At 65.1% G+C, this 27902-nt stretch overlaps 1 protein-coding gene across 21 annotated transcripts; it reads right to left on the bottom strand.

Annotated features, from left to right (window-relative positions):
• Positions 1-315: 315 nt before the first annotated feature.
• On the bottom strand, positions 316-27267 carry SLC12A5 (solute carrier family 12 member 5). Of its 21 annotated transcripts, XM_086853264.1 has the most exons (27): positions 14236-14553; positions 13816-13910; positions 13453-13584; positions 13094-13240; positions 12427-12481; positions 11439-11569; positions 11076-11317; positions 10786-10997; positions 8751-8918; positions 7678-7776; positions 7451-7508; positions 6633-6807; positions 5712-5830; positions 5320-5418; positions 5113-5232; positions 4837-4941; positions 4580-4748; positions 3509-3704; positions 3259-3428; positions 3040-3171; positions 2766-2873; positions 2470-2655; positions 2203-2390; positions 1856-1870; positions 1172-1305; positions 561-673; positions 316-421 (listed from the first exon to the last, which is right to left on the bottom strand). In XM_086853264.1, the coding sequence occupies exons 1-26, from the start codon at positions 14444-14446 to the stop codon at positions 582-584; spliced, it is 3558 nt and encodes a 1185-aa protein (XP_086709390.1). In that variant the 5' UTR covers positions 14447-14553; the 3' UTR covers positions 316-421; positions 561-581. The 21 variants fall into 21 exon arrangements, 8 of the variants coding, with proteins under 8 accessions (XP_086709390.1, XP_086709393.1, XP_086709392.1 ...); XR_015277090.1 differs by lacking the exons at positions 1856-1870; positions 14236-14553 and adding an exon at positions 27182-27267 and having other exon boundaries at positions 2189-2390; positions 2470-2592; XR_015277093.1 differs by lacking the exons at positions 1856-1870; positions 14236-14553 and adding an exon at positions 15884-16045 and having other exon boundaries at positions 2189-2390.
• Between the last annotated feature and the right edge of the window lie 635 nt (positions 27268-27902).

Genomic DNA, 27902 nt, shown 5'->3' with positions numbered 1-27902 from the left:
AGCCCGCGGTCTCCAGAGAGGCCGGTGCCGAGGCGGCGGCGAGCCGGGGCTGTCCGGGCCGGTGGCGGGCGGTGAGGGGCCGCGTGGGGAGCGGCCCCGGGCGCTGCCGGAGGCGGGCAGAGGAGCGGGGGAGCGCGGTGTGGGGGCCTCTCTCTCGCAGGGAGGCACAGGGCACGGGCACGTCCAGTCTGTGCAGGAGTAGCAGCACGGTGGGGCCAAGGTCCGTCTCGGCACAGCCGCCCTCCTGCCCGGCCAGGGGCTGCAGCGGCAGTGCTGGGGCTGGCGGTGGCGGCAGCGCCGAGCTCTGATGCTCAGTCCGCGGTTCACTGTATATATTTATATATAAACAAGGACAGCAGTGCTGTGGTGTTGCAATGAGAAACAGCTGCTCTGGTGCTGGATGCTCCCGGAAGATCTGGTGCTGCAGTTCGAATGGAGAGATCAGGGGCACGGCCAAAGCCAGGAGAAGGTTCTGCGCACCGGCTGCCATCCGGCCTTCCCTCCTCCCCTCCGGGAGCGCGGTGCAAAGGGGTGGCGGGGCTCTCGGTGTGCAGACAAACCTCTCTCTCTCTCGCCGTCTTTCAGGAGTAGATGGTGATGACCTCCCGGCCTCCACCACGCACCAGGAGCACTCTGTCCAGATGCTCCGTCAGCACCTCCAGGAACTCCATGTCTGCACAGCTGTCAAGGAGGACAAACTTCACACTGGAGCATGGGGACAGCCCTGTGCCATCCCTGCCCAGCCCCAGCTGAGCCTCCAGCACTGATACCTCCTCACCAGAGCCAGGAGCTGGCGGGGTCAGTCCCAAGCCAAGGGGCCAGGGAAGCCCAGCCGTGCTGGTGCTGTGCAGTGGGCACAGTGAGTGAGCCAGCAGAAGGCTGAGCCCCACAGATCCCTGCTCAGGCCCCTGTCAAGTGCCATTGCACCCATGGGTTGTAGGTGCAATGTCATGTGGTCCCACCACCCATCATGTGCAGAAGGGGCAGGCTGGTGCCAATGAGAGCTGCTGGACCCAGTCAGGAGCAGGAGGTTTGGGGGTGGTGCAAGCTCAGGAACGAGACCTGTGCCTCCTGGCACTCGCCTAAAAGACCCACCAGTTTTGGGGAAGGCATGGACCCTGGTGCCCCTGGCATAGATGGGTTTTGACTACTGGTCCCACAGGAAGGATACAGTTCTCATCCCCTTTCCGGTTACGGGGAGGCCCTGGCATGTTCAGCAGGACCAGCTTGGCATCCTGGGACTTCTTCACGATCACCTCATTGAGCTTCACAGCCGTGTGCATCCTCCGCACGTTGGACTGGTTCCTGTGGGTGACAGCACGTGTGGGCACGGGACAGGTACAGTGAGCCTCCAGCCCCACACCAGGCCCAAGGGGCCACAGGGCACAGTGGCCTCCTGCCCTAGAGCAGTCCAGGCTGCACTGCAGCACAAACTCAGCCTGCAGCAAGCTTTGCCAGGCACTGCACTGGTGACTGAGCCTGCACTAGTGGCCATGTTCCACAGGGCCATGCATGGTGTCCATGGACAGTGGCAATCACAGCTGCCTGGGGGCAGGCTTGAGTGGGAGTGAGCAGGAGCAGACGGTGTGAGTGACACCATGGGTGCCTGAGCCCAGGCTCGCAGGGAGCTGCTGGCAGCACAACGGGGCAGTCAATGAGCGTGTGGTGCGGGCAGTGCGCGGAGCACGGGGCTGGCAGCCAGAGCCGCCGCACGCTGCCCGAGTGAACTGTCTGGCACTGCAGCTGTCACAGCTCACTGAGCCACCCTCCTGCACAGGGGCAGCCCTGATGCTGCCCCATGAGCACAACCCAGCTCCCCCCACCCTCCCCGGCACCCAGCCAAACCCAGACTTACAGGTTCTCCCACTCCCTGCCAGAAGCATCATGAGGTCGGAGAGAGAGAGGAAGAGAGAGAGAGAGAGAGAGAGAGAGAGAGAGTGATGAACACCAGGTGTGCACCCCCACTCTCTGCAGCACACCCATCCCTTGCCAGCACAGTTCTACACAGGGACCCCTCCCCACTTGCCCCCAGCCCCTCGGCGAGGGCGCACTCAGAGCACCCAGGCTGCCTGACCACTCCTTGGGGCAAGGATCGAGCTGGTGCTGCTGAGGCCCTGCCTGCACCCGCCTGGCTGGGGCAGGCAGGGACAGCCAGGATCACAGGGCATGGGTGGGACAAGGTAGCAGCATGGGGGGCCATACGGCTTCATGCTGAAGAAGTCCTTGATGCCCTCGGGGCTGACAGGGCTCTTGCTCTTGTTCTTCTCAGCAACGGACTTCTCCTTGGTCCAGGTAAGATGCACCTTCTCAGGGGCTGCCTCTACCTCATCACCAGGGGACTGAGAGCTGCTGGAGAAGGTGGTGGCATTCTTGTCATGGATTAGCTGGACCTGCAGAGGGAAGAGGGGAATGGTGGGAAGGGCCTGGGGCCAGCTACCTGCCTGACCATGTCTTGGTACCACGCCTCACCTCCTCCTCTGGCTTCTCCTCGCCGTCGGCAGCCTGCTCCTCGGGGACGTTCAGGCGCAGGCGCGTGTTCGCCGGGTTTTTGCGCCGGATGGAGCCACGGGACTCATCCGTGATGCTCTGAATCTGTGCGGGAGGGGTCAGCCAAGGGACTGGGGCACAAGAGGGCTTGGCTGGGCGGAGCCTAGCCTGAAGCCCAGTTCTTCATCAGGATGAGAGTGTAGAGCTGCAGGGCAGCTCGGTTCACATCAGAGCCACCACAGGGGTCAGAGCCCACCCAGCCTGTCCTGCAGCCTCACCTCCCGCTCCCGCTCATTCTTGGTAAGGTGCATTTGTTTGAGGATCTGGGAACGCTGCTCCATCACCAGCGTCTTCTCATAGGTGTAGGCAGAGATGTCACTCTCATGCTGTGGGGAGAACAGGAGAAATTTGGGGCAAGGTAAGCTGTACCAACTGCTTCCAGCATGGCTCAGCATGTCCCCCCATGGTGCTGTGTGCTCCATGTCAGGCTCTGTCTGGCCCTCCTATGCACAGCATCTCTGCCTGCAGCACATGTCCCGTCCCAGTACTCACCATCTCCACCACCTCCACCTCTGCGGTGATGCGCAGGTGGTACAGGAATGTGGTCAGGTCCTTCTTCATCTGGATGCTGTTGTCATCCATCTGTGCCACCGTGAAGATGCGCATCTTGCACTTACGCCACACCTGCAAGGGATGGGGGAGGCTTGGGCACGGCTCGACAGGGACGGCCGCAGCCCAAGCCCCAGCCCCGCACTGCAGGGCCCAGCCTACCTTGTGCTGCCGCAGGAGGAAGGGCAGCAGCATCAGCATCCCCCCATCATGGACAATCCACCAGACATCAATGTGGCCCTCTGAGAACCGCTCCTGGTTGCCCGGAAACATGGCAACATTCTTGGCCACCAGCAAGGCCAGGTGCCCAGCTGTGGTCTCTCGCACCAACTCTGGGAGGGGAAGGGCCACGTCAGCCAGGGCAGCTTGCAGCCCCCCAAGTCCGGCAGTGCCCACCCTCCACGGTGCCTACCAATGAAGTTCCTCCAGGTCTGGTGGTCCTCCTTCTGGCGCCAGCTGCGGGGCCAGCCCACCAGCACTGTGTTGTGCTGCAGCCCCCCCAGCCCGCTGGACTGGATGAGGTGGGACATGCCGTCCCGCAGGTTAGAGGAGATCACCACCTGACAAAAGCCCTTCACCTTCTCCGCTTCCATCAGGCGCCGGATGGACTGCAAGGGAGAAGGAAGTCAGAGATTCCAGGGCCTTGGGGACGGGTGTGGATCACAGGCACAGCAGCTGCCAGGCCCAGCAGTGGCCCAACCCAGGCCGGATGAGGTACAGGGTGTAGGGCGTGGGATACAGGGTACAGAATGGGGGGGTGCAGGTACAGGGCTGTGAGGTGTGGGGTGCAGGTCCTCACAGGGTGCCTGGGTCTCTGTGCCCCATGGCAGGCTGGTGGCTCCAGGCCAGGGGGCTGATACCAAACGGTGCACAGAGCTGGCACACAGCTCTGCACCGTGCAGAGCGGAGGGTGTCCTTGTGCCAGGGCTCTGACAGGCAGCAGAGCAGCAATTAGAGTTATTTACTCAGAGAAATTATAACATGTCTGCATGGGAGAGAAACTGTTTGCTTCCGAGGGCTTAATCTCATTAATGTGCCGCCCCGCGGGTGCAGGGGGTGGGGAGTGCTCTCACTCTGGCGGGGAAAGGCTCAACTCCCACCTTGCCTGTCACCAGGGCCACAGAGGCTGTGGTGAGTGCTGAGGCTGTGGAGCCCGCTCAGCCCAGCAGCCCCTGGCTGGGCACTGTGCTGTGCTGTGACGTGCCATGCTGTGCCAAGTCCTGCAGCAGCTGGCCAAGACTGGGACCAGTGCTTGCCTGGTGCCAGCATCTCTGGTGTCTTGGAGGGGAAGAGGGGTCCAGAGGTCCCTGCTGTGAGCACCGGTGAAGCATGGATCCTCAGGCTCTGCCTGATGCCACTCCAAAATTCTCTGGACCATCCCAGGGCCACCAGCCTTGGCCAGGGGGCAGAAACAAGCCTGGGCACCTGGGGACCAGGAGCACCTACTGCTGGCACAGCCTGTCCCAATGCAGGCAGCTCTCACCTCCTCTGCCCTCTGCGCCTGAGGATGGTTGTCCAGGAAGGTCCCTTCCAACACAGAGGCCACGATAGTGAGGCCCTTCCCAGCCTTGAGCTGTGACGTGAAGGACAGGAGCTGCGGGTGCACCACATTCTGCTCCTGGTCCCCGCGGACCAGGACCAGCAGCTGCGGCCTGGAAGGAGGGTCCTGCAGTCAGTGCCCGCAGCCAGCTTGTCCCTTCCCCAGAACCCTCACATCCCCATCTCCCTGCCCAGCCTTACCTCCAGTTTTTGGTGTGCGGGGGCCCTTCCTCCAACCGCAGCAGGGCGTAGCGGGCTGCACTCAGGGACAAGCCCCGGATCCCATCACCCCACTCCTTCTCCGCCCTGCAGGAACCAGCAGCACATAAGGGATGCCCATAGCTCCGGCCACAGAGCACCACGCTGGCACCCTGGAGCATCCTGGGACAAGGAGCCTGGGGAGCTGAGCAGCCACGCTGAGAGGCCATGTGGCCACGGGGCGCTGGCCAGGACCTGTGGCACCACGGCCTCCCTTACCCGCGGTACTCGATGTATTTGTAGATGAGGCCAGCGATCAGCATGGCCACCAGTGCGTAGTACCAGGAGCAGATGAACATCAGTGCCAGGCAGAGGCTCATGCCCAGGAAGGACAGGGTCCTGCAGAGAGCACAGAGCTGTCAGCATGCCCTGGGTTCCCCACACCGGGGTGTCCTGGGGTGTCCTGCCCCATCCTGCCTGGCTCACCAGTGGTAGTAGCGGAAACGGGGCCGCCAGTTGGGCGTCCTCAGCAGTGTTTGCACCGCACATGCCAGGTTGACAAACATGTAGCACATGAGGAAGAACCTGCAGGAGAGAGTAGGGGGCTGAGTGGGTGCACTGTGTGGGACTGAAGTCTCCACATCGCCTGGCCCCGGGGTGGCCAATGCTGGAGCAGGCCCCACTGATGGACAGAGAAGCAGTGCCATGGAGAAACTAATCCTCAATGCTGACCAAGATGGGACCCCTAAGTGCCTGCAGGGCCCCTTCTTCCCAGGCAGGGGCCAGGGCAGCAGGTGCATTCCCCCCCAACAAGGAGCAGAGACCCACACACGCCACCCGCTGCTTGTGAAGGTGCGGGTCGACAGCACGCTGCCTACATGGAGAGGATGGGAGCCACCTCGTCCAGGGAGGCGATCAGGATCCCGATCTCGCAGATGCAGGCTGTGAGCAGCAGGGCCCATGTCGGCTCCCCATTGGCTTTGCCGTGGCCGAAGACCTGGAAGCGGGGGGAGAGGGGCGCGTCAGGCTCTGCGGGGCCCTGTAGCCCTGGGCAAGGGTAGTCAGTGCAGCCTGATGAGACTGGACCCTCCCGTATACCCAGCCCTGGCAGGAGCGCTGTGTGCTGTGAGCTGGCACATGTCCCATGCTGGAACCTCCCAGGGCTGGTTCCTACTGACAGTACAGTCCCATTCCCGGCAGATCCCGTGGCTCTCTCCACACCCAGCCCCTGCATCCCCAGCAGGGACGAGCCCCAGCTCACAGCCTGGCCACAGCCAGCAGAGAGTGGGGCACCCTGCGCTTGGGACGGCCACGCAGGCGGGGGAGAGTGGCCCCTCCTGCGGCTGTGGGGCCCGGGGGGGCCGGGGAGGGGGCCGGGGGCGCGTGTCCGGACGCATTAGAGGGTGCGGGCGGCGCGAACGAGAGCTCGGGCTGGGGCTGGCAAGGAGAAGGAGGGAGGATAAAATTAGCCTGCTCTTCCCTGGGGGGAGCTGTCGGGTTGGATTTGGAGAGATGAGGTTGTGGGAACGCGTCTTCAGAGAGCAGATAAAATATGAAGCGGCACGGCAGCGGGGGGGAGGGAATTTTGACCTTTCCCGACACTCTCCTCCCACCGATACCGCAGCCAGAGCCACCACGGCCGCCCACCGCCCTGCCGGTGCCGGCGGGATGAGGGCAGGGACGTGGGGCTGCCCCCGGCAGGAGGCAGGGTGGGTTCCCACCGCTCTCTCGTGCTGGTGGGATCTGCAGACACTGTGGGCGCTCAGGGTAGGGCAGCACCGGATTCGCAGGCAACCTACCCTGAGGAAGGGTACGATCCCATCCCTGGAGATGGCTTGCAGAAGGCGGGGGGCTCCAGTGAGACTCTGCAATCCAGCCCCACAGGTGGAGAAGAACGAGCCAATGACAATGACCCACGGGGACGGCCACGCCAGGGTGCCAACCACCAGGTTCCCGTTGACAGCCTCGCCAAACCTGCGGGGCATCAGCATCACCTGCGGTTTCGGGGCATGACCGAGCCCCGAAAGCACCAGCACCACAGTGGCACAACCCAGCCCCCCACAACGACACCACTTTGGGGGGATGCGACACAACTGAGCAAGGGCCCACCCCCTCAAGGGGTGAGCAATGGAGCAGAGGGTGCCAGAGGTCCGTCCTCATCCCTGTACCCGTTAGCGTGGCCAAGGACAAGGGCAGGTGTGGGACAGGACTCCTCGTCCCTGTGCCGGGGATGATGCGTGCAGTTGGATCCTGTTTGTGTTGGTGCTGGCGACCCAGAAGTGTCACCTGCCACGTGCGGTGAGCAGGGCTGCCCCAGATAGGCAGGAGCACAGGCAGCCCTGCCTGTTGACAAACAAGTGTCTGCTTGCAGCCGCGGAGCGGGAGGAATGCAGCAAAACATGGATGATGGGGGTTGCAGGCCTCAGTGCCTGTTACAAGCTCCAGCCCCCCTGCCCGGTGACACCCACAAACCCCCCCAGTGCCCCAATATCTGTCCAGTGTATCCTGGTTGCAGCCTTCCCCACACCTCTGTCTGCCCCTGGGGCTGCCCCTGCCCCATCCTGTTCTGGGGGGCTGCCAGACTCTCCCCATGCCCCCATGGCCTTGGGACACTCACTTGTCACGCAGGACGACCCCCTCGATGCATGCTCCAAAGAGAACAACAGAGCTGATATCTGCCGGGTGGTCAAGGAGAGCCAGGAGGATGCAGAGTCCTGCCTGCCCAGCTAGTGGGGTGCTGGGACCCTGTTCCCAGCCCAGTGAAGCACCCAAGATCAACCTGCCCTGCAGAGCCCACCCACCCTCAGCCCCAGAGCCCAGGCTCAGGCAAGCTCTGAAGGATACAGACCGCAGAGGTGGTGGCAATGGCCAGGATGGTGCCCGTGGGGATGGACTTCTGGGCATCCCGCAGGTCTCCAGAGCGGTTGGAGCCAGCCATGATGCCTGGGGAAAGAGGGGATGGTGTCAGGGGGAGTAGAGCTACAGCCCATACCCATCCCAGATGCCCTCATGCCAGGCAACGCGTGAGCCCTGGGCACAGCGGGGCACTGCTCGGTGTGCATCACGATGGGAAGCAGACAGGATGGGCAGTGGAGAAGGCACTGCTGCAGCTTGGGGTACCCAGCCTGCTCTTCTCATCCCCCCCAGCGCTTCCCCCCCTACCCCAAACCGCAGTCTGAGGCCACTCAAGGATTAGGCTCAAAAGCTCTCAAGTGCCTTGTCTCATTAGCCCTTAATTAGCTCAGGCAGGGACGGTGGCTGCCGCAGGGGCAGGGACAGGGTCCAGCCCCGACGCTGCTCTGGGAGGGCAGGAGGTCAGGCAGGGACACGACTGCACAGGCGGGTTCAACACAGCCCGAGGGATGACCCGCGCTCCGGCCGCAGCAGCAGCCGGGGCAGGATCCCGCGGCACCGGGGGACAGGCGGCCTGCGGAACCCGGCACCTGCTGCTGAACGGGCGGCCGGACGGAGGGCAGCGGAGGCTGAGCGGCTGCCGGGGACCCCGCAGCGCCGGACCCTCCAGCGCTCGCTGTCCCCGGGGCAACCCGGGGGCTCCCGCCGGCTTTGGCCCCGGCGGAGCTGCAGGGGAGCCCCGGAGGCTTCGCCCCGCTCGGCTCGGCAGCGGGACTGTGGCGGGGTGGAGGGGCTCCTCTGCCCCCGGAGAGCTAAAAATACCCAAGCGGCGGAACGTCAGCGCGCACCGGGCGGCACCGTCAGATCTGGAGCGCGGGCGGCTGCGTGGGAGGCGATGGCGACCGGCCGCCCCCGCGCCGCCGCTGTCACCGCCGCTGTCACCGCCGCTGTCACCGCCGCTGTCACCGCCGCAGCCGCGCGGGGGTGGCACACGTGGGGCTCCGCGGAGCACGCCCGGCCGCACGTGCCCGCTGTGCCCGGAGCGGGACCCAGGAGGCTCCCACCTGTGACTGAGGGGAAGTAGATGCCGACGAGCAGGGTGAAGTAGGACGTCATGTCGCTGAAGACGTAGGGCTGGTCCATGTCCACTGGGGTGTCGGGGGAGCTCACTGAGGGAAGCCCCCGCTTCTCCACGATCACGCCCTTGGTCAGGTATGAGCTCCAGAGGTTCTCTGCGAGGAGGGAGGAAGCCGGGCAGTGCCGCCGGTATCAGATGGCCACAAGCCCCATACCCAGCACAGCATCCCCGCCCCACAGGGATGGAGCCGGAGGGAGAGGGTCTGGTTCTCCCTCCCCTTCCCCGGCCTCACTGAGCAGCCGGCTCAGCCAGCAGACGGGGCTACGGGACCAGAGGCTGAGGATGGCAGCATAGGTGGGCAACCAGAGCAGGTTCATACTGCTGCTGGCAGCGCCTCCGCAAGATGCCAGAGCAGCTGACCTGAGATTGCAGTAGCAAATAATTAAGAGGGTAATATAATTAATGCTGATCAACACAGGTTTAAGGGAAGTGGATCGTGTCAAAGTAACTTGATAATGTTTTTGATGGGATTATGAGTGCGGGGCTGATGTAACAGGCTTAGTGTCCCTCCGCGTGCTGTTTTGGCCGCAGATTGCAGGGAGAAACTGGAGCAGTGGAGAGCAGCCAGCACCGGGCAGGGTGGGCTGAGGCAACTGCCCTTGGCATGTCACTGCCAGGGGGCTACAGCAAAAGGCAAAGGGGACCAGCCCTCAGCCCCAGGCACTGAGCGCCCTTCATGGCTGCGCACAGGTGACAGATGGGGCTGGCAACCCCCTCGCCTGTCTCATCCTCCCAGAAATGTGTGTTTCTCCCTACAGGGAGACCCCTCACGTATGGCACAGCAAGCTCCAGTCATCTCTGCCAGGGTCAAACTGTGCCACCTGTCTCAAGATGCTGCTGGGCTGGTCACCCATGTCACCAGCCACCCCAGAGTGGGGTCCTGGCTCTATCCTGTTGTCCCCAGTGCAGGAGTGTTTGCTTCCTGTTGCCCTGAGAGAGACCAGCTGGGTGGATGAGGGTCTGCACCCCCTCCCCAGCAGCACCATTGCCAAAAGGAGCAGGTTCCACCCAATACCTTAAAAAAGCCAGGAATCCCTTATCTGACCCAAAAGACCTCAGAGTGGGACACCATCATGAGGCTCCCAAACACCCTGTGACTGCACTCTGCTAATCACGGTCACAGCTGCAGCCCTGAGCACCACGTGCTTAGCCAAGTCTGAGCTCCCATGCCTGTGTCCACGCAGACACCAGGGCAGGATGGCTGGGGCAGCCCCGCAGCCATCAGGGAGGATTAATACTGCTCGTGGCTCTGCTGCTTTCCTGAGTGCCAACAACCACTCCGGCATGGGGGTCTGCAGACACCCTCTGAATGTGGCACAGAGCATCAGCCTCTGCCACCCACTGCTGAGCGTGAGCACCTGGCAGATGTACCAGCATCTCCAGAAAAACAGGTCATAAATGGCTCCTCCCAGCAAATTCATGCATCTTTCTGTGGTCCTGGCCACTCTCCCAGCAGGGCTGTAGCCACAGCAGCTAAGTAGCCCCAAGGGGTGATCACTTCTCTCAAAACCTCAAATCAATACCAGCGCTTCCAAAGGCCAAGAGGAAGCAGAGGGAGGATTTATTCCTCCCCAGCCTTTAGGCATCATTCTCAGCCACCCCACTGGCTGACACAGACTGCGTGCAGGTGGCTGCAGCGCCCTGCTCTGTCACCCGTGCAGGAGTCTGTCCCACTGCCCGCCACAGCATGAGCACAGCTCACTGTGCCTCAGGAGCAGAGGGGCCCCCAGCAGGGATCACCCACGTGCCCTCTCACCTGGACTGTTTGCCCCCACACCTGGCATGGCTGAGGAGCCATGCTTAGGACAGCCTCCCACGGCACACCTCCACCAGTCCTGCTGGCAGAGCTGCCCAGCAGGCACAGCCACTGCCCCACCACAGCTCCCTTGCACTTCCTTCTCCATGCTCCATTCCCATGCCTTCATGCCCATGTTCCCATGCCTCTCTTGGCATGTGCTCACCTTGGATGAGGCCGCTGGCAGCGCCGGGGATGCCCTCGATCTCAGTGACGTTGTTCATGGTGAAGTACTCATCGCAGGTCGCGTTGAGGAAACGGGAGGTGCAGAAAAGCTCCCAGAGCTTGGAGCCAACCGTCTCATTCCCCTCCACCACCATCTTGGTGCAGAGGTCAAAGCCGTGGCGTGAGAGGGTCCTGTTGCCCAGGAGGCAGATCCTGGGGGGACATGGGCTCTCAGCACTCAGCATTTCAATGTCCCAGCCCTGCTGCCTCCCTGCAGGACCCCGTACTCACGGGAAGCTTGGTGGGTCAAAGGCCGATTTGATGACACCAGCATAGATGGCAAGGATGGAGAGGATGACACAGCCCAGGAAGACCAGGGCAAATTTGTTGACGTATTTGACACCCACGAACACGACAGTGGCCATGCAGGTCAGCACACAGGTGCCATACACACGCATGTTGTTGAGCATCGCGGCCGCCTCCCCGCTGGCGTCCTCTGCCTTGAAGATGGCCATGGCCGGGAAGATGTAGGCCTGGGAAAGAGTCATGGCATCACCACCTGGCTAACAGTCTGCAGAGGGGACCCCTTCAGGCCCCCTGCCCTGCCAGGAGCTGAGCCCATGGCACTGCAGAAGTCAAGGACCGGGTACATACCAGCAAGATTTCGATGGTGCCCAGGATATACATGGCACCGGCAAAGGTAGTGCCCAGGTAGAAGCAGAGCCCCACAGCCCCACCAAACTCAGGTCCCAGGGAGCGTGAGATCATGTAGTAGGAGCCACCCGCTGTCAGAGAGAGCAAAAGCGGGTCCCAACCTGACCCCAGTGACACCCTCAGCCCTGCCAGGTATCCCCGAGGGCAGACTGGAGCCAGGATAGCCAGAGGCCCTGCTCCAGCACTGAGAAAGGTGCAGAGCAGCAGGAGTGACCACACTGGCAGAGTCATTCCCCAGGAGCCCAGCACCAGGTGCTATGGCCAATGGCGCAGGTGTTCCCTGGACAGCAGACAGGAGCTGGAGCCCCAGGGACCTGGGCCATATCCTGCTCCATCCTCCCAGAGGAGCCCTTAGAGCCGGGCTGCCAGGATCGATGGTCCCGCTGCGGCAGCAGGATGATAAATAGCTTTAATTACACCCCGTGTTGGGCTGTCAGTGCTGTGCCCAGCCTGGCGCAGCTCACGGCTCCCCAGGGCTCTGCAGGGCTGGCATGTTCCGGGGGAGGCAGCCAGGGCACGCACCAGCCGGACCCCGTGGTGCCTCCCGCGGGGCAGAGCCCACACGCAGCAGTGTCCGGCGATGGGAGAGCCCAGCGCATCCCCCAGCCCGCGGCACCCAGCACGCCCGGCTCCCATCCTCCTGCCGTGCGGCTCCCGGCTCCCCGCGGCCTCGCCAGTCTGGCGGAGGGAGGAGCCGCGGCTGGCGGCTCTCGCTGCCATCTGCACCTCGCGGCTTTGGGGACGGGTGGCGGCTCCAGCGCTGCGCTCCCCGGGCCTGGGGATCCCGCGCGGGCTGCTGGCAGAAGGCTGGGGAGCGGCTGGCGGCCCCGGGGGATGCTCTCTGGGAAAAGCCCCTGCAGGCACCCCACCCGGCAGGGACCGGCTGCCCGCACACGTGGCACACGCGTGGACGCGGGCTTGGCTCTACCTGGCACCACACCGTTGGTGGCGATCGCACTCATGGAAATGGCCGTCAGCATCGTCTGCGGGAAGAAACACAGTGTGCTCAGGAAGAGCTGGGCAGAGGGACAGGGGAGTGCAGGGGCGAGCTGGGGCCATCCTAGGACATGGGGTCCCCTGGGGCCACGCTGAGCTGTGCCACAGGGCAGGGATGCTCAGGGAGGATGAAGGAATAGATGTATGGGTGGGTGGGCAGGCAGGGCTATGGGCTGGGAGCACAGCTGAGAGAGCTGAGGCCTTGGAGGGGCTGGCAGCACTGGGGGGGGCTCAGGCTGCCCAGGACACTGGATAAGGCCAGCCTCTTCCCAGCCTCTGCCCTGGGGTGACTGTCCTGGTGAGGTGTCTCTCTGCATGGTACCAGAGCAGGGGACCCCCATCACATCCCCCTACATGACAGCTATGATCTGGGTCACCATTTGAGCACCATTCCACTGCTGATTCCTTTGGGAAGCTGAAAGCTTCTCCTTGCTCTAAGTGGGGCAGGAGCTAGGGCAGGGGCAGAAGCTGGGGCAGGAGCAGAGCAAGGCATGGTGGGGCTGGTAGCTAGTGCACCTCTCCAAAGTCCAGCCAGTCAGACTGGTGGCCCCCAGGCCATGGGCAAGGCCAGTAGAGGCTTATCTGGCTCCAAAACTCACGCAGGAGCAGCAGAGGAAGACCATGCAGAATGACTCCATGATGCCAGCGATCCCCACCACCCAGGTGAGACGCAGGAAGAGGATGACTCCAAAGATGTTCTGGAGGCAGGGCAGGTAGACACCCATGAAGGTGCCCATCCGTGGGGCCTGTTGAGGCAACAGCAGTTATCAGGGCTCAGGGGCCTGGCTGGCAGAGGAGCAAGAGGTCCCACTCCTCCCACAAAGCAGCCAGGAGCACAGGGTAAAACTGCCCTGGTTGAGGCCAAGGGGTCCCCATTTCCCAGGGCAGTCTATGGCCTGGCACTACACAGGCATGGGCTGGAGAGGGAGGGAAGGTTACCTCTCTCCTAAGTCCTCACCTGCACCGGCTTCTTCTTGCCTCCATCGTTGTTCTCAGCCTCCTCATGCTCCCGGCTGCCCTGTGGCAGGTTGGTGTAATTGGCCAGTCCACTCAGCAGGGATGAGACCATAGGGCTTGTATCCATCTCCTCCTGTGTAGGGCAGATCCCGAGTCGTGAGGACAGTCCCTTGGGACCCCAGCCAACCCCAGAGATCTCACCAGATGCCACCCCACTCTCTGCCCCTTCAGGAACGGCTTTGGCAGTGCAGCAACCTTGGCCTGGGGCTCTGGCATGTCCCAGTGCCCGGGGTGTAGGTTGGGTGCTGTGGAACAGCTTCTTAGCTCAGCTCCCTCCCCCTGCCCCACTGCCTGCATGCCCTACCTCGAAGAGGGCCATGTTCTTGCCATCGTACTCTTTGCCCTTCTCCAGGTCCGTGCTGTTAATGAAGGGGCTGCTCTCCTTGGGATTGCCATCGCCTGCGGAGACACCACTGAGTCAGTCAGGCAGCCCCTGCCCCACTCACACCTGGAGAACACCCACCCCACAGGGTCACGGCTGTGAGGGGTCACAGCTGCCCATGGCTCCTGCAGGAGAGCTGCCAGGGCTGTGGGCACCGTGCCCCAGCCACCAGCATCACCTCCCACACCACACACGGGCAGGGGCTGCCATCCCCAGGAGCCACACGCTGCCCTGCCCGGCCCTGCTGACGTGTGGACCCGCCGGAGCCCATCCACACAGTGAGGCAAGCGGAGCGGATCCGGAGGGAAGCCTCCGGTGGGATGCGCGGCAGCAATAACTCACGGCGCGGGGTGCGTGCGGGTGAGCGCACTCGTGCAGGTGAGCGCACTCGTGCAGGTGAGCGCACTCGTGCAGGTGAGCGCACTCGTGCAGGTGAGCGCACTCGAGAGGGTGAGCGCACTCGTGAGGGTGAGCGCACTCGTGAGGCTGAGCGCTCTCGGGCTGCCTTCCGCGCTGTGTTTGCACGGGTTGCGCGTGGACGGCCTCTCGGCATTAGCGCAGAGGGGATGGTCCCTGCCCAGTGCTTGGGAGTGAGGGGACTGGCCAGGTGTCTGGTCCTCCTCCCAGACACGCACCACAGCAGTGGGGGCCACAGGATGGGAAGGCATCTGGAGGTGACATCACTGAGGACAGGTGATGCTCAGGGCAGTGGAGCCACCCACAGCAGTGCCAGGCCCATTGAACTACCAGGAGAGGGGCCACAGCCACTCTCTGCATTAATGACCTAGTGCAGAAGAAACCTGGAGTTGGCTTAATAGCGATGAAAACAGCTGAGCTGCAGAGCAGCAGAAATAAATCAAGCTGGAAATGGAGCAGCAGTGAGGATGGTACTGCTGGAGCAGCACAGCTCCAAGAGAAGGCCCAGAGCAGAGAGGGATCAGGTCATGAGGGCCAGGAGCTAAAGGACGCAGTCCTGGGCAGAGCAGCTGGGGAAGTACCCATGGCACAGGTAAACCTGGGCAGCCAGGCTAGTCCCCAGCCCTCAGTGGGGGGAGAGAGGCTCCCTGCCACACACCCATCCCACCACCACAGCCCTGCAGCCAGAGCAGTCACACTGCCATTGGCCACCGCACTGCTGGGCAGGCTGCCCGCATGGGCAGGGTCACAGACCATCTCCACACTTTGGGGCTGGGAGAGAACTGCCCCCTCCACCATCCTTCAGCATGGAGCCTATGAGTGCCCCAGGACAGAGGGATGGTGCCCTAGCAGTGTAGTCACCCACTCATGGTGGCAGTCACAAGACAGACCCTGCGACCATTTGTAGCATCCTGGTCCTTTGAAGATCGCCATTCTCCTGCCAGTTGACTCATATTCGGGATCCTGGAAGCCCGTGTGCAGCGGTGATTCACCATCTGCAATTCCCTGGCAGACAGGGTGCTCCTGGCTGACCAGGAGGTGAAGCCTCAAGTGCTACAGGTGACACCGACCTGCGGGCTGGTCCCCAACTCCCACCATCCCTGAGCTCCTCTAACACGGGGCAGCAGGGCAGCAGTGTCCCCAAGGGCACAACCAAACACCAAGGCACAGCCCACAGGCTCCTCCTGTGCAGGAATGGCTATGGCAGTGGCACTGGGACACCCTGGCCCACAGTTTCCTCGAGCTTCACTCCGAGTCCCCTTGGAGACACACCCAGCACCCAGGCTGCACCACTGGCATGTGCCTGCCCTGTATCTCCCACAACAGGTCTCATCATGAACCTCATGCGCTCCTTGCTCTGTGTTTGGTCTAAAGCCCCACTGAACCCTGCTGTCAAACAGCAATGGTGTGGGCTGGCAGCCACCCACTCGCCACAGCTCTTGCCCACGTGCACCAGCTCTGGGGACCACATTGATGTGAAACATCCACCACACTGACAGCCTCCAGGCTGATGCTGCGGCCATCCCCAGTGTGGCAACACAAGGGTGCAAGAGCAGGGGTGGCTGGAGCTCACCTTCCCCTTGGGGCTGGGTGGCAGCGGGGGACACGGGCAGCTTGGCAGGGAGACGTGCTTGAAACGTGGCAAGGCTCTGGGACCCCTCCGGGAGAACGGAGCCCGCGGGGGCCTCGCCTCACCGCCTGGTACCCAGCCGACGACATCACCGTGCAGGTTTCCATGGCAACGGCGAGCCACGGCCGCCTCGGCTCCCGCTCTTATGTAACGGCGCAGGCAGCCGGACGCTGGCCCCACATGGCACCCGCGCCCCGGCCCACCGGAGCCTGATGGATGGCGCGGCCGGACCCCCGGCCCAGCCCACCCCGACCCCACGGGACTGGCCCTGCTCGGCTCCACACGACAGGCACCAGCAGCACCCTGGGGTGCTCACGCTCCAACCCATGGCACCTCAACAGCACCCACAGCTCGCAGCCTCTCCGCCCCCGCCTCTGGCCAGCTCCTCACGCCGGGGCCACGGCCCGTGCTGACATCACCCAGGCTGCTGGGGCTGGCCCGTGGCGCAGGAGCCCCTCGCCTGGCGATGCTGCTGCGAGGATCAGCACCGGCAGAGGCCCCGGGCTGGTGAGCATGAGGATGCAGCACGGCTTGGGGAGACTCTCAGTCTCCCACGTCGCTCCAGCCCCACAGACTGGAAGGAGTTAAGCAGCAGGGCGCAGGGTCCCAGGTGACAAAGCGCTCCAGCTTCTGCTCCTGCTCCTGCCGGAGACCATTTTGCCGCAGCGGGGCTGGTGCAGCCTCTCCCCGGCAGCTGCCTCAGACCCGTGGTCTGAAGTCAGGGGCAGGCAGGGCAGGCAGGGCAATGCACCCGCCCCTCACCTGCCACTGCCGCGGCCAGCCCTGCCCAGCGCCACAACGGGGTGCTGCCTCCCGGCCCTGGGGACACGTGGGACACTATCAGTGTCACCAACGCCACGGGGCAGCCAGGACAGAGCAGCGCAGGGCCGGAGCGCTGGACGGGGCTAGCAGCCCCAAGGCCAGCAGCCGAGCCGGGAGAGACAGTGTGAGCAGAGCAGAGCCGAGCCGAGCCGTGCCAGGCTTCGATCCCGGCGTTCAGCCGCCCCCCTCCCCAGGGATCATTCAACATGAATCGGCCTTTTAATTTGCTGCGGCGGCTGGAAGGGCTGGCGGCGGGATCGCTGGCAGGAACCCGCAGCCCCGCCGTGGGCACCGCGCAGCCCCACTCTCGGCAGGGCTTCCACCAACCTGCCTGCCCGGGGCAGCCCAGAGCAAACACGGCAGCGCCAAAGGACCGTCACAGCATCCTCGAAGCCCCCCAAGGCAGTGCTCAGGCAGAAGCACCAGCCACAATTTGATCTTCTAATGGCTTTTTGCTTAGCCCTAAATTGGGTTGGGAAGCGTCATGTCCCTTATCCCAAATCCTCCCTAATCGCTTTACACGGCGCAGGGCACCGAGCACTGGCTGGGGTAGCCCCAGCAGCCACCCCCCACGGGCTAATTAACCAGAGCTGCTGCCAAGGTTGCTACCCGACCACGGCCGGCCCGTCCCCTCCGCAGCATCCAGAGCACAGCGAGCCCCAGCCAGGGACATCGTGCACTAGGGCTGGGGCACTGCCCGGGAGGTGCAGTGAGAGGGGTGAGAGGGGGCCCCGACCTCACAGCCCTCCGAGCTTCCATCTGTACTCCACACGGGGCTGCTGACAGCTCCGGAATCCCCCGTGCCACCCCCACTCCGCTCCCCTCAGCCCCAGGGGCAGCAGCAGGGCGATGGCTGCTCACGGCACTAGGGATGCCCTGGGGCTGTCCTGGAGGTACACAGGACACCTTGACTTTTGCCACAGGACACCTGGACTCCCGGGGCTCCGCCTGCAGCAAGGGGCACCCCAGGGTGACCCCAGCAGGCCTGCGAGCACATGGGCGAGCACGTGGCCCTGGCTGATGTCCCCAGCTGCTGCCGTTTTGCAGGAGCTGCTGGCCAGGGAGCCACGCTGCTGTTCTGTCACCTCCGGCTATCAAGGGGACTTGGCTGTACACACACTGCCTGGCCTTGGGCTGTTGGCCTGGGGCACCTAAGGCAGATGGGGATGGCCAAGGTATTCTTATGCAGTGGCATCTCTGCGCCCACACGGCTTCCTTCTACCCTGCACAGGAGTGCCTGACAGCTGCCCTGGGGAGGGTGGCCCTTGGAGAGGCCACACAGCCCTTGCAGCCCCACCGAGGCAGAGATCACTGATGATCAGAGCAGCGCTGGCTCGTGCTGGCAGTGTCACAGCAGAGCCAGCTCCAGCTGCAGCGTGGCAGGGGAGCAGGGCTGGGGGTCATGGGTGGGATGGTGGAGTAGGATGCTTCCCCCATCCCAGGGCTGCACTTTCCCCCTCCAGCCAGCAAGCACACCCAGTGGCCTTTTGGGCTGGATTCCTTCACTGCCTGACCCAAATTGGACCAACTGCTACTTCAGACCTATCCTCTTCCTTCCTAAACCCAGGATTATCCTCCCTTTGATCAGCCGGCCCTGCAGCACAGGATTTCCAGCACAGGCGTTTTGCCTGGCTGCATTTAAACAGCTTCCCAGATTCTCCGACAGTCCAAGCCCTTCCTTAGAAATGGCCATGGATACAAATTCCAGCAAAGCTCCTGGTCCTGGATCTGGGCTCCCCAGGCATCGCAGTGCCCCCGGGCTGGGTGTCAGCATGGCACCCTGCAGTGGGGCTGCGGCTGACATCCCAACACTCCAACCAGAGCAGCACAAGGTGCCAGCCCGGACACTGCAGGCAGGGGCCCTGCCTGCTCCCCAATCCCACCATCTCCCCAGAGGGTCTGTGCTGCTCCAGCCCCTGTTGGGTTTCTGGAGCTGGAGCCCTTCCAGCCTTTGTCATGTGGCTCCAGAGCATGACCTGAGTGGGGACACTGCTGACCTTCCTGACAAATAATGCCTAAGTGGTACCCAGGGCTTCAGTGTTTGCGCTGGGCTTGGCAAGTTGCTGGACAGCCAGCACGGGAGCAGCCAGGACATGTGGAGGGGGCCCACTGGCATGCAGCAGCTTTGCCACCCAACGGGTTTTCCACGGTCCCTGCAGACAGACCTCATGATGGGAGTTCAGCTGACCCTTGGCATTGGGGGATAACCCAACCCCCCCATTGCAACCACCCTTGTGTGGGGAGCTCAGCTGAGCCCCTTCTTATGACAATCCCTGCTCCCCCAAGCCCTCCGGGCCCTTGCTTCCTCCAGCCCTTCACCCACTGTCCCAAAGGGCACCATCTCACCACGCTCAGCTCCAGGGACAGTCTGCCTGGTCCATCTGTAGTGGCACTGTGTCCAGCCCTCCTGCAAGACCCCAGCATGGCAGAACTGCCTGCTGCCACGCCGCTGGCACTGCTGCTATGGAAATCAGTGAGTGGGAGAGATCCTGGTGCTGCAGAGGGCAAGGGGAGGGCAAGTGGCCAGGGAAGGGCATGGCCAAGGGCCAGTGCGACAACCCCAGCCCAGCAAGGTGCTCCCAAAAGTCTCCTGCTAGCCCTGACCTTGAGCAGAGCAGCAAATAAGCAAGCAAATAAACAGACTGGGGTCAGGAGAGCAGAGGAATACATAGAACCCCTCTGTGGCTGTGCCCAGAGCCTCAATGTGGGCAGCCGGGACCCCCACAACCACTGACATAGCCAGCCATGTGCTCCCGGCTGGGGCTTTGATAGACCCCACGAAGAAGAGACTTGGCGGGGTCTGGGAGGGTCAAAGGGGCAGTGCAAGTACTCCTGGGCAAACACTGCATTCCCCTGGCTGCAGCCCACCCATGTGCCCTGCAGGAACACCCGCAAGAATGGGGCCTATGCTCCGTGGCTGCCTGGTGATGGACGTGGTCCCGGGAGGAACGGGGACCCTCACACAGCTCAGTAGTGCCGGATGCCGGGAGGGGCAAAGGCCAAAGCGCCAGCAGGGACGGGGCTGCTGCGGGGCCGAGCAGCCCCTCGCCCACGACGGACAGCGGCCCTGCGCCGGGGATGCGCCAGGGCTGCAGCGGGACGGGGCACAGCGCGGCGCGGCACGGACCGGACCGGACCGGCTCGACTCGGCACGACAGGGATCGCTTTGGCTCAGCTGGGCTCGGCCCCGGGACGAACGGCTCCTGCGGCCCCGGAGCAGGGCCCGGGCGGCCACTTCAGCACCGCGGACAGAGGCGGCGGCTCCGGGGGGTGCGGGGGGCGGCAGGGAGTGGGGGGCGGGAGCGGAGAAGGGAGCGGGGGGCGGCTGCCCGGGATGGGGAGGCGGCTGCCGGAGATGGGGGGGCGGCAGAGGAGAGGAATAGGGGGGGAGGGCAGCGGGGGTGAGAGAGGAGATATGGAGAGATGGGGGGCGGTAGCCGGAGATGGGGGGCGGCAGCAGGGAGGGCTGGGGGGGCTGCAGCGCAGATGCGGGAGGCAGGGGTGGGGGGCTCCCGGGAGCGGGGACCCTTGTGGGGGTCCCGGGCAGGCGGGAGCGGGACTGGTGCAGCGGCTGGGGGTGCTGTCCGGGAGGCGGCGGGGCCGGCCCCACAGGGTCGCTCGGAGCACAGCAAGCAGCCCCCGCCCGGGAGGAGGCTCCTCGCTGAGCCCCGCACAGCTCGGCCGCACCGCCGCTTCCCGAGGCTGCCGCAGCGGCGGGAGTGCGGCCGGGGCTGCGCGGAGGCGCCGGGAGCGGGAGCATCCCCGCACCGCTCGCCGCAGCCCCGCGGGGCCGCGGGCGGAGAGTCGCCGTCGCGGCCGGTGCTGGTGCCGGTGCCGGTGCCGGTGCCGGTGCCGGTGCCGGTGCCGGTGCCTCCCGCCTGCCCCGCGGCAAGGCACCCTCAGCCTCCGCTGCCCCCGGCTCCACGCCGCTTCTGCCCCGCGCCGGTGCCAGCCCCCGGCCCGGCGGGGGCGGCCGCCCCGGGCCGTCCCGCTGTCCCGCTCGTCGGTGCCGATGCCGGTGCCTCACCTTGGCTGGCGCCGCCGTCGCCGTCCTCGCAGTCGGTCAGGTTGTTCAGCATGGCGCCGGTGCCGCGGCCGCTCGCTGCCGCCGGAGCTGGAGCTCTCGCTCCGCAGCAGCCGCGTCCCCGCGCCGCCCCCCGCGCCGGTGGGAGGGGGCTGCAGTGCGGAGGCGCCCGGGCTCACGGCTCACGGCTGATGCCGGCGGAGCCCAGCCCGGCCGCCCGCTTCATCACGTATGCGGGAGGCATTGCCCCCGCCGCGGCGGGGAGGGGGGGCTCGGCGGCGGGGGGGGCACAAAGACGAGCGAGCAGAGCGGGGCCGCCTCCCGGCTGCGCCAGGCGTGGGGGGGAACTAGGGCAGCGCTGCGGGCCCGGCTGGCGCGGGCGGGACCGGACGGGACGGCCCCGCAATCGCACCGACCCCGCACCCGCCCCGGCCCCGAACCCCGCCTCCAGCCCCCGCACTCCGCACCGGCCCTCTCACCCGCCCCGCACCCCACACCAGCTCCCGCACCGGACCTCGGAGCAGCCTCGGGACCTGGAACACACTCGGGGTGTACAGCGGGGCAGAACCCGTGTCTGCGGGACAGACGCATCCCCAGAGGAGGCTGAGCCCCGGGATGACGGCAGCCCCTGTCTGCGTGGCCCGTGGCCCGGGACAGACGGCTGCCGGGTGGGCAGCACCAGGTCACGCAGGGGACCCCTCTGCGGGCACCGGGGCTCCGGCCGTGGATGGAGATCCCTGCCTCAGTAGCAGGACTACCCAGGATACCTGGGGGAGGGGGCGGACGTCCAGACCACCCCACAGGAGGGCTGGGGAGATGGTAGAGGTGATTAACCCTCCTCTGGCCAGCTGACCTGCAGCACAGGGAATGCTGCCTGCAGAGGGGAACAGGCTTAATGTAACCTCCCCTGGTGACCAGGGGGCCAGGATCACACCCATAACAACCTTCTTAGACTTGGACAAAGGTTGCAATAGGGCCAAAACTCCCAGGCCCTGTGCTGTCTATGGGGGGCCCAGCTCTTGCAGCTGTCACCCACAGGGCCAGGGATACAGGCCACTCTCGAGCTGGGATTGTAGAGGGACACTGCAGGGCTGCTTGAAGCCCCCTGTTCTCTCATGCACTTAATCCGGGAGGATCCCCCAGCCAGAGCTGGCTGCAGCTCCCGGCATCTCCTCCGGCACAGGCTGAGATCATGACAGCCCGCTGGCCTCCGTTACTTCTTGACGGCTGTAATTAATTGTTTACTTTCTCCTGGTGTGGAGCCAGCTGCTCCGCAGCGAAGATGCTCCCCGGCCTGACCTCGCGGCCAGGAGAGAGGCTCAGACCCCTCACCCCGGCCCGGCAGGCAGCGTTGATCCCTGCCCTACGGCTGCAGCCAGGACCCCGGCACCTGGCATCCCTGGGGAGCTGCAGCAGCACAGCCCCAGCTCCATGGCAAGTGGCACAGGAGGGTGGCAGGGAGGATGGGCAGTTCAGGGTGGGCAGCTGAGGGTGGGCACCCCCCACCCAGGGCTCCGTGTGGCAGTCACCACATGGGGCTGCCCCTGTCCAGCTGCAGCAGCACCAACCCCTCACACCTGCATCCCGCAGCCCTGAGCAGGAGCCAGCGCTGGAGCATGGGGCTGGCCCACTCCCAAGGGTTGGGAATGGAAGGAAGGGGCTGCAGACAGGATGCAGTGGACAAAACTACCATCCCATGTGGGCCTGGGGGGTTAGAGGGCACCCCCAGCCACCCCAAGGAGGCTGTGGATGGGCAGAAGGGCAGCGGGCCAGGGTCCAGCCAGCCACGGTGAGTGCCAAGCACCAGAGGGTGGTTTTTTGCAGGAGGCCACAGTGCGTGGGCTCGGCACAAGAGGGATTTTCCTACTAAAACAGATGCAGGGGAGGGAGCACGTGAAAGACCACTAATCCCCTAATCCCTGGATTATGGCTCCATTTCAGGGGCTGGGATTTGACGGCAGCACAGTGGGCTACGCTATCAAGACTGCATTGGCTTAGCCTGTGCACAGGGTCCCACCAGCATGTGGGGACAAACTGAGGGTGTCTCTGAGACAGAGGAGACTGAGGGGGCTTGATCCCCCAGCAGAGCACTGGCCTTAAGCCTGGTCCAAATGCCCATGACTGGGGTATCTGGTGCAGCGTGTCAAAAGGAGAGCTCTGACACGGTTTGGGCATCATCCATGCCCATGCCTTGCTTGCAGACATGCTGCAGGCAGCACAAGGGCATGGGGAAAGAGGAAGACAGATACTCTTCCCTGACCATTGAGTGGGGGATCAACTGCAAGTGGCTCCTGAGTCCGAGTAGCAGGCAGGATCCTGGCACCAGGCCAGGCAGAGCATCAGTGCCCCACTTAACTGCAAAGGCTGCCCAGGAATGACGATGAAGAGCGACCAAGCCAAGAAGGATCCCTGCAAAGTGTCCTGTACCCCTGCAGAGACTCCTGAGAATGTCCCAGACCCCTCTGCATAGAGCCTGGGTGAGGGGATCCATTCTCACAGACATTCCCAGGGCTGGAAGCCTGGCCACCGGCCACACAGCCCTTGCCTATTATCAGCAGCGGTCAAACCTCCCAGGAGCGAGACACGTGCTGGAGTGACTGGGAAACCTCCTGAGGGCAGGGAGCGGGCAGCCTGGCAGTGTGCCACCCGGGCAGTGAGGGCGGCTGTACTGTGGAGATGCCGGTCAGCACATTGCACTGCCTGCTGTGATCCCTGGGCACTGCCAACAGCCTGTCCATCCGCATTCTGCCAGGATGGGACACCCAGCACTGAGGGCTTGAGGCATGGGGACAAGCAGCTCCCAAAGAAAAGAAGAGCTGGGGCAGGAGAGATCCCAAGATGATGGAGGTGCAGCCAGGCAGAAGGGCAGTGATGCCAGCCAAGTGTTGTAGAGGGAGGTTTTCGTCACAGTGTGCCCTCATCATGCTGTCCTGACAGCTCCACGAACCCAGGGGCAACACATCCTGCAGCACCCTGGCAGGATGGAGCACTCTTGTTCATCACCATCCAGAGAGGTTAGGGCCCTGCCACCAGCATGGAGCAAAAGCCGAGCCCAGAGCTGACACGGGCACCAGCTGGGTCTTGACACCAGCTGCAGCAGCAGGACAGGACATGGAAGGAGGTACAGCATTCTGAGGGGCTGGGAAGGGAGCCACAGGAGCCACTGCAGCTGCCTGAGGCTGAGAGCAGAGGAGCAGCAGTGGGACAGGGCTGGCAGAGGCCATGGGGCAAGGCTGTGAGCTCCTGCGTCATGCGAGCCCAGCACAGCGCGCAGCTGGTGCAGCGTCCCCAGCTGCCCTTGCCCAGATGTCTTGCCAGCAGCAGGGCCGTGGCAGTGGGCGGCTGGGCAGCCTGGCACAGGGATCAGCCGCGGAAGCAGCCTCCTCCCACCAGGCCCCGCTCCTGGCGACACAGCTGAGGAGCCCCCAAGCAGCTCCGTGGCAGTTGCGGTACCCTGGGGATTCCAGGCAGCCACTGCTGAGCCAGGGCCTGAGGGCCCAGTGATGGCCAAGGAGCAGCTGCATGGCCACTTGCCAGCCCCTGTCAGAATCAGCTGATGAGACATTGGAGTGTCGTGTCCCACACAGCACTCCTCACTCAGCCCCACAGCCTGCGCACAGACCTGCACTCTGGCACCCCCCTGAAGCACCTGTGGTGTGTTCAGTGGTATGGAGACTCCTTGGAAAATCTACTACAGGCAGCTGATGGGGCTTCGGCTGCTCCACCCCGCCATATCATCAGCCTCTACCTGCTGCAGACCCTTGGTTCTTCTAATGATACCCCAAGGGCACCCAGTCTGCCACAAACCTGACCTGAGTGTCTGCAAGGAGGCTGGAGGAGACAGGGGGTCTGGGGGAGCCTCCTTAGCAGCCCCACATGTACCCTCTGTGCACGGTGCCCCAAGTGGGGGCCCTCGGCAGGGGCCCTGCATGGGGGTGCAGCCGGGGCTGGTGGGGTCCCCACTCTACCCAAGCCCCCCTCAGGGCCTCACCTCCCGCCTAGGGCCAGCCTCACACATCTGCCTCATGGCTTAAGGCCCACAGCCCCATGACCCCAGGGCCCCAGAGAGGGGCCGAGAGAGCTGCTGGACCCCCTCAGCACCGAGAGTCACGGCAAGGGTGACACCGGGACCGGTTTCCATGGCAACGAGAGAGGCTCCTTAACTGGGTGGTTGCCATGGCTACTGCCGCCGATCCCGACCGCTCGGGACCCAGAGGGCTCCGCGGTGGCGGTGCCCCGGTGCCCTCTCGGGTCAGGACAGCTGCCCCACGGGCAGCGCACCGGGCGCGGGGCCGGCAGCCCCACACGTGCAGCCCCCGGGGGGAGGCCAGCCCCGCGGCGGGTCCCAGGTGGAGCACATGGAGCCGGTCCCGCGGGGTCCGGCCCGCCTTGCGCTGGCGGTGGGACCGGGTCCCCGCGGGCCGGCGGCACCGGCGGGCCCCGGGGGCGGGGCGGGGCGGCGGGGGCGGGGTCGGGAGGGGCACACCCCCACCGGAGCCGTCCCGTCCCGTCACCGCCCCCTGGCGGCGCCGCGCAGCCCTGCCCGCCCCCGCCCGCACGGACCCCGCACGGACCCCGCCGAGACCCCGCGCAGCCCTGCCCGCCCCCGCCCGCACGGCCTCCATTTCCCGGGACAAGCCCTGCATCCCGCCGTACTCCAGCTGTGACCTGCGCCCGGCCCCGAGGCCCCGCGGCGGAGCCTTGTCCGTGCCCTGCCCCTCCCGGCACCGGGCGGTTCCTTCGCCGCCACCGCCCCTGCCCGGGGGCTGAGATCCCTCCTCAGCACCACCCGCCTGGGGCCGCTCCCGGGCAGGGCCTTCCCAAAGGGCGGCCCCGGGAGCCGCAAGGCACCCTGAGCACGGCGCCAGGTCACGGATGAGCAGGGGCCCTCCAGCTGACCCGGAGGTCCCCGCACAGCCCCGGCACTGGCAGCACGGCCGGCTGCAGCCTTCGCTCCCGCACCGCCCCGAGATCCCTGAGATCTCCGTCACTCTGTCCCGCCACGCGTGACACTGACATGTGGCCAGGCAACCACCGAGCGTTCGCCCAGGGCCGAGTCCCTCCTGGGACCATTCCTGCCCAGAGCTCCCGCCTGCCATCCGCAGCCCCTGCCAGTCCTGCAAGCGCCAGCCCCATGCACCCCCTCCCATCCAACCCCATGGTCTCAGCGCTGTGGAGAAATGTGGGATGTGAGGAATCCCTGAATGCTGCCAACCCCTAAGTAGCCGCCCTGCCATGGCTACGACCACCCCACAAGACAAGACAGCTCTAGCAGAACCAACCACTGGCTGTCCTCCGGGAGGGCACAAGGTCACAGCTCAGCCAGAAGGATGTGTCCCTTGTTCCCACCACGGCCACTCAGTATGCCCACCCCAGTTTCCCTCAGCCCCCTCACCAGCAGACTGGCTGCCAAACCGAGGAGTTGTTCCTGGAGGGCACCAGAATTCAGCCACAGCTCCAGCTCATCACAGTCTACTCCACCCCAACATAGCCCACAGGCCAGGCCCAGTTGGCCCAGCTGCCATAGAATGACAAGTGTCCCTGCATCCCCTTGCCACTCGATGCAGCCCTACATCGCCCACAACAGCGTGATCCTAGACAGGGCCCCAAAGGCCAGAGCCCACTGACGGAGGCTCAGCCCAGCCCGGGTGTCGTGGTGTCTGTCCGGCTGCTCGCGCCTCCCACCCGCGCCCTTCGCCGAGGGTGCAAGGTCACAGCTCCGGCAGCACGGTGCTGCTGTCGGCCGGTTTTCTGGGATCGATACGGCTCTGGTGACAGCAAAGCCCCACCACCACGTCCCCTGGGCACCACGAGGTGATGGCTGCCGGCTCCAGCGCCTGTGCCCATGGCAGCCCGGTGGGCACTGCTGCATCCGAGGGCTGGCCACAACTTGCCCTCACCCGGCTGGGCAGCAGCCACTCTCCACCACGGCTCCCTGGGGAGCAGTATGTGACCTCGCACCCACAGCCGACCCACAGCCGCAATCCCGCTCCATCCCGCTGCAGCTCCGGCAGCGGCAGGGCCTCGCTCCGGCAGTCTCCGGTATGGGGACGGAACAGGGGAGCTCCCTGAGGAGCGGAGGTGGTCGCGGAGAAGAGTCTGGGACGAGGGGTCCTGCCCGGGCGGCTGAGCCCCACTCCCTGCTCCGCACCTCCCATCTCCTGGATCCCGCAGCTCCGCGCCATCCCTACTCCGGGGGTCTGCACTGCCTCCGAGGGGCCAGACCGACCGCAGCTCCGCGCCCCCCATGGTGCTCGGACCGCCCGGCCCTCTTCGCGGACCCTTCTCGCGGACCCTCCCCGCGGACGCTGTCCTGTCCTGCCCCACGGATCCTCGTCGCGGACCGTGTCCCGCCTCCGGAGCCTCCCCAGGCCCCCCTTGCCCCCGGCGCTCACCCCCGCCGCCGGTGACTGTGAACCGCCCGCTCATGGCCCCGTCGTCGCCACAAGTGGCTCCGGCCCCGGCGGTCGCTGAGCGCGGCCCCGCCGGGCGCTGACCGGGGTCCTAGTGCCCGCGGCACCGCCCGCCGCGCCGCCCCCGCGGCCGCAGGGCTGGCTCCAGTCCGAGCGGATCGGCTCGGCCCCGCTCCGCTCGGCTCGGTTCGGCCCCGTTCGGGCCGGCTCGACCCGACGGGACGGGACGGGACCACTCCGCCGCGCCCGGTCGGTCCCGCAGCCGCCGCCGAATTGGGGGCGCTGGGACCGTGCCGCAACGGGACGGGAGGGGGCCACTCTCTGCCCCCGCCCTGTCCGGAGTCGCGGCCGCTAATTACATCTAATTACAGCCCCGGAGCTGCGGCTGCCCCACCCTGCCGCGGACCCGGGCACCCTCGGGCACGATCCGAGCCCTGACCCTGCCGCCGCGCAGGGACAGACCGGGGCCGGGGTCTCGGCTGCAGTGGGGAGTCCGGTCACACGCTGTGTGCCGGCCGCACGCGGTGACAACCGCCCGCCACTCATCTCGGAGCAAAGGTGGAGCGCAGGAGAGGGCAGCGGGTGGAGGATTACGCGGAGCCAGGGCTTGGGAGGTCCGGGGAGTCGGGGCGGGGAGTGCCGCGCCTGGCGTAGGGCTGATGGTAGACAGTGTTGAGACCGAGGGACATCCGTCCTGGATGAT

Source organism: Cyanistes caeruleus, chromosome 16 (assembly GCF_971803275.1).
Source record: "Cyanistes caeruleus chromosome 16, bCyaCae1.hap1.1, whole genome shotgun sequence".
NCBI classification, from domain to species: domain Eukaryota; kingdom Metazoa; phylum Chordata; class Aves; order Passeriformes; family Paridae; genus Cyanistes; species Cyanistes caeruleus.
The sequence above is the reverse complement of the archived record's forward strand: the minus strand, read 5'-3'. Positions and strand labels throughout refer to the sequence as shown.

Coding starts and splice junctions, on each gene's coding strand:
- SLC12A5 (XM_086853264.1), bottom strand. CDS start 14,446: ATGCCGAGAGGCCGTCCACGCGCAACCCGTGCAAACACAGCGCGGAAG. Junction 13,241..13,452: donor GCAAGAAGAAGCCGGTGCAG/GTGAGGACTTAG, acceptor TTGCCTCAACAG/GCCCCACGGATGGGCACCTT. Junction 7,777..8,750: donor CTACTTCCCCTCAGTCACAG/GTGGGAGCCTCC, acceptor CTCTTTCCCCAG/GCATCATGGCTGGCTCCAAC.